We start from the raw sequence: 13,096 nt of genomic DNA, 5'->3' as shown, positions 1-13,096 counted from the left end.
CGGTGCAGAGGGCCGGGCAGTCTCAGCCAAGGGTGGCTGAGTGCGGATCTCTGTGAAGGAAGTGGTGGAGCGGCAGGAGCCCCGGGAGGCGCTGGCGGCCTGAGAGACCCCCGTCCGCACCCTCACTGCTTCTTCCCTTCTCGCGAGGGCTGCGGCGGCGACAGCGACAGCCATCCCCGGAGCCGTGGGCCGCGCCTCCCCCCGCTTCGCTGGATGCTCTGGGGTTCGGTCCCTGAGCGGGGCCGCGGCGCTGGCAGCCCCCGCTGTGGCGGGGCCATGGGGCCGGGCAGCGGCAGGGCACGGAGCTCCCTTCCCCGCTGAGGAGGCCCCTCGTCCCGGCGCCGATGCCGCGCTGTCCCCTCACACCCGACCCCTGAGATTCCCCTCGTTCCGCTCCCCATGCCCGACGGAGCCCCTCGCCTCGGTGACGCCCTGCAGCAGCCCCGCCGGCCCGGGGGTCTGCGGCGCTATGAGAGGAGCTGCCCCCGCCGCCGGGGGCAGCCAGGACCGGGGCAGGCTCCCACCCCGCCGCCGGCTGCCGTGAGGCGGCTGTAGCTGGAGGAAGAGCCCCTTTGTTTTCCCTCCGTCCTTCCCGGGGGCTTCATGCCCCGCTGAGGGATGATGGAGGTGGTGGGGGACTTTGAGTACAGCAAGAAGGACCTGATAGGACACGGAGCCTTTGCTGTGGTCTTCAAAGGTCGCCACCGCAAGGTAAACAGCGGCGGAGCGGGGCTGGTTACACAACCCGGGGCCCACAGGAGCCCCTCGGGTGGGTGACAGCCGCGGTGGTGGCGGGGGGGCTGTGTCCTCTGCGGAGTTTTGACGTGCTTTGGGTGTTCGGGGAGGAAAAAAGAGCCGAAGGGAGGTGCGGGCTGGGCTGAGGCCCGCGGCCCTGAGCCGGGATGCGGCCCCGGCATCTATAAAACCTTCATTTTTTCCTTTCCCTCAACCCCACCGGCCTGTCCGCGGTCCCGCCGCTGCTCCTCTCTCCCTGCCACAGCGGCGAGGGGAGAGTTGCAGCTGTAGGGGAGGCTGAGCCCTTTGTTTGTCGGGAGGGTCATGTTTATCTCGCTGGATAACGAGGGATCTAATGGAAAATTGTCTCCTTTGGGATTGGCTGAATATTTCTTAAAATTCAGAGGTGTCTGGTTTCCTGGCGTGACTTGCTCATCGCCCCGGATATTCATAGTTACGTTATGGTTTCTTGGTGCTGTGAGTTTATTCTGGTGCCTAAAGAGATTTGCTTTCCAGAAAACAGCCCTTGAGATTTAGCATTTTGGAGGATTAAGGCAGTGCTCGCGGCTTGGAGAGGCACGGTGCAGTGATTTTGGGGTTAAAAAAAAAAAGAAACCAAAGGAGAAAGGGAAACGGAAACTTTAAAGGCCAATGGAGGTGCTCCCACCTGAGAAATAGTTTATTTTTGGGTAATATATAAATAGACAGTATATAAGCTTGTTTAAAACAGAGGGGGATCTGTGCAGTTTTCATCTGCAGGGTGTAGAAAAGCTGAAAATGAGAAGTCCTTAAAGGACAGTAAAAGTAACTTCATCATTGTGAGAAGTCTAAAAAGCAGATACACAGCACTGCTACCAAAAAAATAAATGGGATATGATTACTTAGGTTTTGTTTTTGTTTGTTTTGTTTTTGTTTTTTTTTTAATGCTTTGGAGTCCATTAAAATGCAGTGGATTTTAATAGCTGTCTAAGCTATTGTGGAATGAAATAGTTCTTGATGGTGTCACGTGAGGTAATAATAACTGGTGGGTAGAAGAGGGGTGATCTTGCAGCTTTTTCTCTGTGTTTGCCTAGATAGTTGTTAGAGGATAAAGTTTTTTTTTTAAAAAAAAAGTAAACTAACAGTACTTTTTTTGTTCACTTCCAGAAAACTGATTGGGAAGTAGCCATAAAGAGTATTAACAAAAAGAACTTGTCGAAGTCACAAATCCTACTTGGAAAAGAAATCAAAATCTTAAAGGTATGTTAATTTGCAGTGATTTTTAAAGCTGCTTGGCTTGAAAAGGAAAAGAGACTTCTGACCTAGTTCATTCCAGGTCATGGGTGGTATCACAGTAATTGCTGTTGTGAAGTTTCTTTGTTAGGGATCCAGAAATAAAAACACTAAGAAAAATAGTAAAAAAAATTAAATCTTTAGTTCTGGAAATGTCTCATAACAGGTCATGAACATGCTTTTGTAGTTAAAAGTAGGAAATTGGAAATTATTGTGGAAGCAGTCTCTGCTTTGCTTATTGCACATGTGGAAGACTCTGTCCTTCAGGATGGCCAGTGGCTCCTTTTCCCAGCAGAGCATGGCCGAGGGTGAAGCATCAGTCTTTGATCTTTCTTCATCTTTTTTGCTCAAAGGTGCCTTGAAAGCTGAAACCAGGGAGCTGACTTTAATTCCTGAAGCAGCTGCCCACTTCTGACTTGTGATAATTGCCTTAAAAAGTGGAGTGTGGCTCTAGCAGAGGAAATGTAATGGAGCATCTTTCAGTTTTTCAGAGTTATTTTATGGAAACATCTCCTTGGGTGGTCATTTAGCATTCCCTGCTCTCTGAATTTCACATCTCATTTCACACAGCTTTGCAGTAATACTGAGTGATGCTTTCTTGCCATGTTTCTGAGCTGCTTTATATCATCACTACTTTATATGCTATTATATACATATTATATTCTCATTTATCTATTATATACCAGAATTAGTGTTGGGTGTATCAGTGTGCTGCAAGTACTTAACAACAAATTTTTTTGAGCAGCTACAAATAATTCGTGCTCTGTCCCATGAGTTTTATTTAATGTTATTTGGTTTGATTTTCTTTGTGTTAGAAAAGTAAGGTTGATTTGAACATGGTCAAGTTGGTTACTTCACTAAGCAAGACATTATGTAAGAGTAGGAAATAAAATCTTGTCAGTTTTCAGTGCTCATTAGAGGATCTTGTGCTCTGGTACTTTCTGTAACAAGTCACTGACATAAAGTTCTGGGACCAAATGTTTTTATGACCTCTCAAGATATTGCCTAACTTCCTTATCCTTTAAATATTGTCTAAACAGCTGGGATTTTCTCTAAATTCTATCTGATCATCTTAAAAAGATTCTCTGTGATTATCACCAAATCAGCATTATCAGCAAATTCAATTAATAATAGTAGTAGTAATACCAGTAACCTTTTTCCATAATACATATATTTTGTTTTACAGGAACTTCAGCACGAGAACATTGTAGCTCTTTATGATGTCCAGGTAAAATATATTTTGATCCCTTTTTTTCCCCTCATTAAAATTAATTTCTTGAGATATAGTGAGTATATATAATGTATGTCAGGTAGAAGATTTTGAATGGATCTGGTTTTTTTGCTGTCATCAGTTTGGAATTCAGCAAAAACAAAGCAAGAGCAGCATCTTGGGGATGTGTGTGACAAAGAAATGTGGTGTTCAGCCCTGTGGCACAGTGAGGAGGAACTGAAGGAAGCAGAAAACCACAGTCACATGTATCTGTTGCCTGTGTGTCCAGAAGGACAGGATACAGTGAAAAAAGCCAAGCAGACACTTAGATATTTTCAATTAAATGCCTTCAGATTGTCTTCCTCTCTTTATTGCCAGGGTCCTGCCTGATGAGGTGGAGGAGTTGCTCTGCAGTCTAGGGGAGTCTGTTCTGCTTAGGAAGTACATTTTTGTGTCCTGAGGCCTGCCAGTGTGGAGCAAAGCTAAATGAGACATGAGGCAGCTCATGCAGCCATTTGTTCTGCTGGAATAAGAACTATACATTTATCTCCTGGGCTCAGTCCTGATTTTAAATAGAGTTACACTGTTAAAAAAATTACTGAGAAGCAGCTTTGGGGCATTGCATAGTCAAAGCAACACAACACAGAGATTGTGACATTCAGTCTTTCCTGTCTTTACACATTCACATGCTAAAAGCTTTTAGTTTGTGTGGATGTGTATCTTTTGCTGTAGAAATCTGTGTTCATGTGACATAAATTAGGTGGGATCAGGATTTCTAGAGCTGTAGGACTCAAGTGACTTTTGGTCCAAAGCTGAGATGTTCATGTAGCAGCTGACTGTGCATCAGAACTTCTAGGTTCAATCTAGAGACTGTTTTTCCTGGGTCTTGACTTCACCATTCTTCATTTTGAGTGATGTTATCTGCTCTGAGAGGGAAAGTATTGTCTGTTGTGCTTCTTGAGGAGACCAGGTTTTCCTGAGCATTGCTAAGTGGAAATAATCTCTCAGCATCCTAAATTTAGTATGTCCAGACAGCTCAAAAGCAACTGGAATTGTTGACTGAGGGTGTTGGTGTGTGAGTAAGCAGCTGAATTTCAGATTTATCATTTACAGTTGTTTATACATGAAGGTTCCTTAGTCAGCTCTGCAGCTCAACGTGGGGGTAGTGAACTGGTTAGGTATTTTGATGATTTAACATCTGAGCTTTGGAGGAACTCTTGTTATTTTGATTTATGCACAAGGAAAGAGACTACAGAGTCCTACAGTTGTCTATGGTTTCTTTACCTAAAGGGTTCTTATAAACATAACTTTTATGCTTTTCTGACCTGCCCCAGGAAAGGGTGACAGGACTTCTTGAATGATCAGTGCTGCTGCATTTGAGAAGGGGATGTTGCTGCTTTTGTGTTTAAATAAAATGAGCAGTTAAAGCAAAGAGAAGGGCAAACCTGCATCCTGTACTTGATATATTTCAAATACATTCATAGCAAACACAAAGCTTGGCAGCAGGATGCTGCTTCCACAGAAGGAATTGCTTTGCAATGGAAGGTATCAAGAGTGTGCCACTTGCACAAATAAGCTTTTCCCTTTCTGCTGTGTTTGTGAAGTGGCAGACATCATTAACTTCTGTGATTACATTTAATTTATAACCCAGCAAGAATGAACACTATGCAAGGCATTCACATGTCTAGTAGGCTGTTACACCTACTAATTTTCTGTAGCATTTCATGTTCTAGCATGTGCTGCCCTTTTTGTTTGCCAGGGTATTGTGAACATGGTGATACAGTCCAGCAGATAAGACTTCAGGATTTCAAGCTATTTCTAAGTTTACAGAAGCTATTTTTTTTCCTCAGTGCTGGAGCCAGTGGAGTCTGTGCCACAGTAGGAAGTTCTCAGTGTGAATGGGAGTCTGTTTTATTTTTGTAGTTCTGTTGGGCTGAAGCTTTTCTTAACCTTAGAGAGTTTGAAATAAGAAAATGCTCCTGTTCCAGATGCAGTTTGACAGATCATGTAGCTGAATAAGCCAAGAGCTGATTGTTGCTCTGAGTTTTCAGATGGAGAAGATGGTGTGCCATGAAAGTGGCAAAACTAAGTGAAAAAAGTGTAAATTGATTGTGATCAAGGATAAATACTTCCACATCTCATTATATTAAATCAGTGGCAGTACTTTGAGATTAAAGCTGTATCCCTGCATAGCAATTTGGAGTGTATCTTTTGAGAATGAATGTACAGTTATTTTTTTATGTATTGCAAAAAGCTTCATTTGGATTGATTCTCAGGAAGTAGTTAGATTCCTTCTCCTCCATGTCTCTTCATCTATGGTTAGTGATCCTGTTGCATGACCACTCACACAAGTCAGCATAATAAAGACAGATACACCATGGAGGTTTTAATTAAATCCAAGAAGAACTCGTGGGCCATTCTGCTGATTGTGCATGAGCATTTTCAGACCTTCTGCACTGCTCATCCTTCATCTCCTGGGAATACCATTTGATATGTTATTACTGTGTCTGGAGTTCAATTACTAGAAGTGCCCATTCGTCTGGAGCCACACCCCAGTGAGCTGCTGTGTGTTAATGGTGGCATAAAAATGTTTTGTTCTGCAGCCAGCAGGATAATTGCCCTTGATTTCCGTGAGGTGGACGTGCAGCTCTGGCAGGTTTGAGCTGCAGATAAGCATTTTATGTAAGCAGGGCACTCCACTGCTGTTGGTGCCACCTCTCAGGGCTGGGGAGCTGCACACACCAGGGTGTGCAGGCCATGGTGCTGAGGCTGAGGGAACTTGTAGAGATATTTAAATAAAAACCCTCCATCTGTGCGAGACAAGTGTTTTTCAGCAGTAGGGCTCTGGAAAATAGCTCACCTGTACAAGTGAAATGAATTTTTTTTTGTGAAATGCTTTAAAAAACCCTCAGATATGATAGATGGATAGCAAAAGAGACACTTTTCACTTATCTTCTTGGGCAAGTGTTTGATTGTCTGTCATTCAAGAATAAAAAACTCCCAAATCTCTAAAATGATTTAAGGACGCAACTCTTTTCTCATGGTGGTGCTGTGGGATGTCATTCATCCTGCAAAAGAAAATCAGTCTTGGATCCTGTTAATTGGGGAAGTAGAGCCACTGTTTCTCAAAAGCAAAAGGAGTCTAAAATAGCCTCTAATTTACCAGTGTAAAATACACTGAGATCCTTGGATAAAGTATTCCACTGAAGTGGAATGAAGGTATCAGTAAGTTATTTGGAATGTTCTATATTTAGGACATGAGTTTACAGTTTTGTGCAGTTCATGATCCCAAGTGTGTGCTGAGTAGAACTAATCTCTTCCACAGTGCCAGACAGTGCCTGTTTTAGCAAATAATTTAATTCAAAACCTCTCTAGAATGTCAGCTCTCAGAATGAAAGCCTGTAATGTATCTTGGAGATAGCATTTTAGGAGAGTGAATTAATGTCCTCACTGTATGGAGTCTGAAGTTTGCTATTTGAGCAGTAGTTTAGGGAGAACTAATTTCTAGAGTGTATTGGAGAAACAGTATCTGGATAAAAAATGTTTCTTGTCTTAGCTTGTTGGTACAGAGCAGACAAAAAACCTGCAGCTGCTTCTGCTGTCCTTGGAAGCAGAGAAAGCCAGTGGGAATGGAGCCAGAAATCCTTCTGGGACCTGCAGCTCAGCTTTGTTGTACACGGAGAGCCCAGGAGTTCTTCCTAGGGGTGCTGAGGGGAGGAACTGTTGTTTTAGCAGCAGGAATTAAATACCTTGGTTTACCCAAGGACTCCACTTGGGCTGGTACTGTTGCATGTATTTCTTGAGATATTTGCTGCAGGCATCCTGTGCGTGCTCCTGATCTCGGTGTCTCACAGCTTTCATTGCCTCCACACTCCCAGCAGAACAGGGGCTGTCTCAATATCTTTATTTTTGTCCCCTCAGCTCCTTCCTTAAGGCCTTTGTGTTTGTCAATATCCATCCCCTGTGTCTGTGTGGAAATAATCACATGAGAACATGCTGTTCAGATAAAAGAAAAATCCTGCCCTGTAGCAGCTGTGAAGGTTTTGAAACACTACCTGGCAGCTGATGCCAGCTGCAAGGTTGGTTATGACAGTGCAGGAATGGTGCCAGTGTAAATGCTGGAGACAACCAGGATTGGAATTTGTTGTGGCCCACAGAACCAAAGAGTTGGGGTTAACACACAGGCCTTGGCTTACCTGCTGTGCCTGGATGCTCTCATTTGAATTTCAGATCTGTTTCAGGGAGTTACTCCATAACTTTGTGCTTACCTGCTGTGCCTGGATGCTGTAATTTGAATTTCAGAACTGTTTCACATGATTTTTTAGTAGAAAAGTGTGCTGAACCTTTGTGCTGAGTGCAGCTGTGCCTTTCCTTGGTGCTGGGCAGCAGAGCAGCCTCTTTCCTCATATATTGGTTAAATACAGCATTTCACTGACAGCAAATGGGTGATCCAGTTCTTGTGGTGCATTTCTCCATGGCTGATTGCTCTTTTATGTGAATAATTGGCAGCATGCACTCTGTTTGAATCCTACAGGCACATGTCAAGTGACATTTAGTCTGAGATTTAATATTTTGTCAAAATTAACAAAATGCTCAGTCCTTGGGGTGATAGGAGCTGAACACAGAAGTTGCTGCTGTGTTTCACTCACCAGATAAACCAAGAATATCTGTAATACAGAGAGAAACAGCCTCTAAAAGATCTGGACCTGTCCTTTTTCACTATATCATTAAAATTTTTGCCAAATGTATTCTAAGCCAAAAAAAAAAAAAGCATCTTTCTGGCCAAAAAATTATATCCAATATAGCACAAATGAACATAGCAGAAAATTAATCAGATAACAGCAGTGCACAAACTGTCAGGTTAACTCCCCTGCTTTGGGGACTCCCATCATAAACTGCAATGAAATGAAATCTACAGACTTGAAGTGAAAAGAGAGTAACTTTTTGCCACAGTTTCTGCTTTGGGAGCTCACTCAGCTCCTTGCAGACCTTCAGCTTGTTCTGAAGGAGGACTTGTGAACCCAAATGACATCTAGGGAATGTTTCTGCCAGTACTCCAGAGATCTAGCAACAGCTCTTGGAAGTAGCCATGGATGTTTTGACTTCTTTTTCAATTAATGTTTTTTAAATGGAACTACTGTGCTGAGTGATTCAAGTTGGAACTTTGCATCCCCCAAGACAACTGGTGGAAGCCTTGGATTAAAACATAGCAGGTTTTGGCAAATATGTTGCCTCTTAGCTTCTTTCTCTTAGGTTTATCTGTTTACATTTCAGAATTGTAAGTTGGTTTCCAATTAGCCTTTGCTTGCAAGTAAAACTTAGATTCAGAGTGAAAAGGAACAAAAGTAGGTTTTTATCAAGAAAACTTTCAGCAGCAGAAAAAGTGTTGCTGGGCAGAACTGGTAATTGTTGCAACACAGCAGATATTTGTTTTACTTATTTATCGAGGTAGAAGTGTAGGTCAGAACAACTCCAGCTGCACTAATTTTGTGATCTGTACATCAATACAAATTGCTGAAAGCTTTGTTATCTGTTTCAAGAGGCAGTTTAAAATAACTTGCTAGATCAGCTTTATTCCTGAATGTTAGATCTGAAACATGCTGGTTTCCTAATCTTTCCTTTTTGAGCACTTTGCTCTGCGTAGCCACTCAACAGAAATCACAAGTCTGGGCAGTGTTGATAGGGAGAGCTTTGTTGTTCAGCAAAATAATTTAGAAGGGCAGAATATGTCTCCAGAACTGTCTTGTCTGTTCTGAATGTATTCCCAAAATGGAGATCACATTCCCAGGCAGGCTGGCCAAGAACTGTAAGGCAAAATTTGAGCAGCTCTGAAGGGTTGAACAAGTTCAGCTGTTTTGAAGGAAAGCTTGTGTTGGTGGGATATTGAAAAGTGTTTGGTTATGAGTTCAGCTTGGGACAAGTTGTGGTTGGGGAGGTTGGTATCAGTTCTGTGCAAGGTATTACTTCCTCACTTGAATTGGAGAGGACTTTTGAGTCTGGGAAAATGTCTTTGTGGGATCTCTAATCTGCTCTGCTGATTTATTAAAAAAGGATTTTCTAAGCTACATTAAGGAAACATGCTCTACTTCTTACTGTGGCTTTACTTGGTGACTTGATTTGTTACTTTTTATCAAGAATATAAATTTAAAAAAATATAAGTAATTCTATTTGAGGGCAATACAGTATGGTCTGCAGAAATTACTTTCTAAACAGGTGAGGACTGGTACAACAGGGCAAATCATCAGCTCTACATTTCTGAAGAGAGCAGTTCATTTGAGAGGACTTTGTTTCCAAGGGAATCCAGCAAACACATCCTCTTGGTTCTGTGATGAATAAATGTCTGTCATGAGCTGAGCATTACACGCTGCCATAAGCTGCTGGTTTTGTGCACTGGAGGCTCTGACACGGTGGAACATCTTTGTGATTCATGGGATTGCAAAGCTGAGGTGGAAATCCAGTGGCTGAGCTGCTTTCTTGTCACTGGAGGATGGATTTCTCCTGCTGCTTAGCTGGGTTCTTCTGTCCTTTAAGTGAAGTGATCCTCAGTTGGCAGAATTTTCAATTTGATAAATTGGGATTTCAGAGTTGCTCTTTGGCATCTTTGGGATTCCTAAAAGACAGCTTCTGTCTTGGAAGGTGTTGTTGCAAGGAACAATGCAGAAAGGAACAATTATATATTGTCAGTAATTTGCAAAGCCAGTAATTACTAATGGGCTTTTTGCTTTGCTGTATGCACTGAGGTTTTGAGGTGTTTATAGGAATGTAAATTATGGTTCATGGTGGCCACAGCTATTGTGGAACCATTGAACAATTCAGACTTCCTGAAATGTGATCTGCTGCTGCTTTAATAATCTATGTTGGTTGGAGTTGGCCTGCCATTCCCAACAGATTTGACTCATGCTCCTAGAAACTTGCTTTCTTCGAAGCTAATTTCCAAATGTAAACAAATCTGCAAAATGTGCTCGATGTTTTGGGCTGGAAAGAACCTCAAATGCATTTCTGTAACACAGACATGAGTGACTAAGTGCTTCCCAAAAGTGAAGCAGGCTAATAGGGCCTTGAATTAACCTTAAACCAGCCAGTTCATCTTGAATTGTGATTATTTCCATTCTTTGGAGTTGTCTGGATGTCAGTGTCTGTGATGGGCTGTGCCATCCCTGAGCTCTGTGCTGTGTGTGGTGTTTAGGGTCATTGGTTTCTCTAGCCTGGGCTCATTTTTGCTTTTATTTCTGTTTTCCAAGCTTTCTAACAGAAGCTGTTAGTGGTGATTCTTGCCAGAGTGGTCAAATTGAGCATCTGCTGAAGTGTCAGTGCAAGCACACAGAAAGGTGTCCGAGTTCACAGCGTTTATTTTGCTGTGCAATGTCCCTTTTGACTTTCTTGTGACACTTTAGCAGGATTTAGTCAGACTGTCTGCAGTCCCACTTCCCACTGGGGCATGTGCCTGGCCTTGTCTGGTGCCATCTCACTTTTTTTCCTTCAACTGCCTTAAAAAAACATATTTTCCCTCAATCTGTCAGCCCTTGTTTAAGTTTATTTTTAAAGAGTAAGGGAGGTAACACCCTGTGTAACTGAAAGCATCATCCTGTTTACTGTACACTTCCTTTAGTTTCCTTCCAGTTCTCTTTGTGTTCTTTCCTTTCAATCTTAATGAGCTCAGAGGGAGAAAAAAATACTTTTGCTTTATAAAAAGTCTGAGAATCTTCAACTTTGTAGGCCCAGCAGAACTGTCTTATGCAGGAGACTGTGAAAAACAGTGTTGATTATTAGCACAGACAGGTCAGGCCTTTCTTCCCTCACACAAAATAAATATTTGGAAACAGGATGAATGTTTTTGTTACAGCCAGGTTTAAACACGGATTTATTTTTGTAACTGCATTTGTGAAGTGTGTAGGTAATTTACAGTAGAAGTTGGGCAATCTGTCTTTCAGGAACTTTTCCCCAGTTACAAGAGAGGGAATTCAGGTTGCAGGGAGGTCATGGGAGGTCAGTGCTTTGGAAAATCTGAGGAGGATGGACACAGCTCCCAGCTCTGCCATGAGCATGGCAGGGAAGTGCTTCTGCCAAGGGCTCACTCAGAGAGACACTTCATGCAAGGATTTCCTGGTGGTTTTATGGTTTTGCACATGAAAATATTTTTGGAAATGTAAAATATCTCATAGTGGAGAATGTACACTTCTGCTATGCTCTGAAACAGTGACTTACATTAAGGTGTCTCAGTGATGGGAAAACCCCATGTTACACTTGGTTAATACAGGTACAGACTTTGTATTCTCACATTCTTAAATCACTTTTCTTCTCCTCTTTTAGGAAATGCCCAATTCTGTCTTTTTGGTCATGGAGGTATGTGTTAACATGTATGTTTCTGGTTGATTTTAAAGACTTTAGACAAAACTGTTCATTTGCACAGCTGCAAACTAACCTTGGCTTGCTAACACAAACTATTTTGAAAAGTAAATTATGAATTTCCTATGCCCCTTTAAATTTATCAGCACTGTTTGTTCCATAAATTATTCAGTTTCATGTTATGAAACTGTAAGTATTGATGAAGTGTGACACCTCGAATTATTAATTACAAATAATTGACAAAACAATTTCAAGGCAAACAGCTGGAAGGGATCTAATTTTCATTAAAAGATTACAAAGTAGAAATGATGTAGCAGGTGTTTCAGTGCTTGTATTTTAAATAAAACCCTTTGTTTTTAACAGTACTGCAATGGTGGGGACTTGGCAGATTACTTACAAGGTAATTGATTACTCTATTTCCCTATTATTTTGCTTTATGTGCTTGTATTCTGTATTCCTCACATCCATTGGTGTTTCTGTGGGATTTTTTGGCTTGTGCTTTAAATATGGGTAAATGAATGTGGTAACACACAGACAGAAAATGCCTTTTTATTTTTTGCCACAGCTGAATGTAACATTCCCTTATTTGTCAATGAGGGAGAAGCTGTAGTTAACCATCAGCAGCATGCTGAAAAGATGTGTGGGTTTCTATTTCTAAAACTACATTTTGAGGGCTGTTCCCAGTGTTTTGATTCCACCTGTTTTTCTTTTCTGAGGTGTGAACTTAAAAACACTGATTTACTTATATAATAATGCTCTGAAAAAGAGGAGAAGAGGCAGTGCTGGCTTAGGAGAGATTTTCCATGGCTCTGCCCAAAGTGAAGACAGAATTTCTAAATCATGACAAATGGATTCTTATTCCAACCAAAATTTTGAGCAGAGATGTTAATCTTCCTATTTTTCATTATGGAAATATTCTACTTACCCTTGTATGTCAGCCTGTTGAAGGAATCTTTTTTATGCACAGCTATTGTTATGGTAACTGTGTGTATTAAAAGCCTAATTCACTTGCCATTAAAACCTTTGGAAAGACTCAGACAGTGAAATCCAGCTCCTGTGTGCAGTGCTTTTTTAGGCTGCAGAATGAGGTAATACCTTCAGAAGAGACTTTCAAAAGTACATCTCATTTTTTTTTTGCTTTCAAAATAAGTTTTATCATGGAAGAAATTTCTGAGCAGAGTAGTTCTCAGCATCCCCATAAAGAACAAATTTTACGGCTTCAGGTTTTAACATGATTTTTGGATGTACTTAATGTGAAATTCTTTTATTTTCTTGCTTCCTTTGCCTTTTTAGCCAGTTTAGGATTTCACAGAATCACTGAGTTGGAATTGATCTTAATCATCGAGTCCACCCCAGTCCCAACACCTCACCCAAACCCTGGCACCCAGTGCCACATCCAGGCTCTGTTAAACACATCCAGGGATGGTGACTCCACCACCATTCCAAAACTTTATCATCCTTCCTGTAAAAAACTTTTCCCAATATCCAACCTAAATTTCCCTTGACGCAGCTTGATACTTACTGAGATTTAAT

The 13,096-nt window shown here is 41.8% G+C and overlaps 1 protein-coding gene across 2 annotated transcripts in view; it reads left to right on the top strand.

Moving 5' to 3' along the window:
• Positions 1-54: 54 nt before the first annotated feature.
• Positions 55-13,096, top strand: part of ULK2 (unc-51 like autophagy activating kinase 2) — a 36,820-nt gene continuing 23,778 nt past the window's right edge. Inside the window, exons 1-5 of one of the 2 annotated variants that reach the window (XM_064394272.1) lie at positions 55-711; positions 1,882-1,974; positions 3,194-3,235; positions 11,528-11,560; positions 11,927-11,963. In XM_064394272.1, the coding sequence (XP_064250342.1) occupies positions 619-711; positions 1,882-1,974; positions 3,194-3,235; positions 11,528-11,560; positions 11,927-11,963 (298 nt within the window). In that variant the 5' untranslated portion in view covers positions 55-618. Of the gene's footprint in view, positions 712-734; positions 770-1,881; positions 1,975-3,193; positions 3,236-11,527; positions 11,561-11,926; positions 11,964-13,096 lie in introns of those variants that run through there. The other variant, XM_064394273.1, reaches the window with a different exon arrangement.

Source organism: Passer domesticus, chromosome 19, assembly GCF_036417665.1.
Source record: "Passer domesticus isolate bPasDom1 chromosome 19, bPasDom1.hap1, whole genome shotgun sequence".
NCBI lineage: Eukaryota > Metazoa > Chordata > Aves > Passeriformes > Passeridae > Passer > Passer domesticus.
Note: the sequence above shows the minus strand (reverse complement) of the source record. Positions and strands in the feature narration are given on the sequence as shown.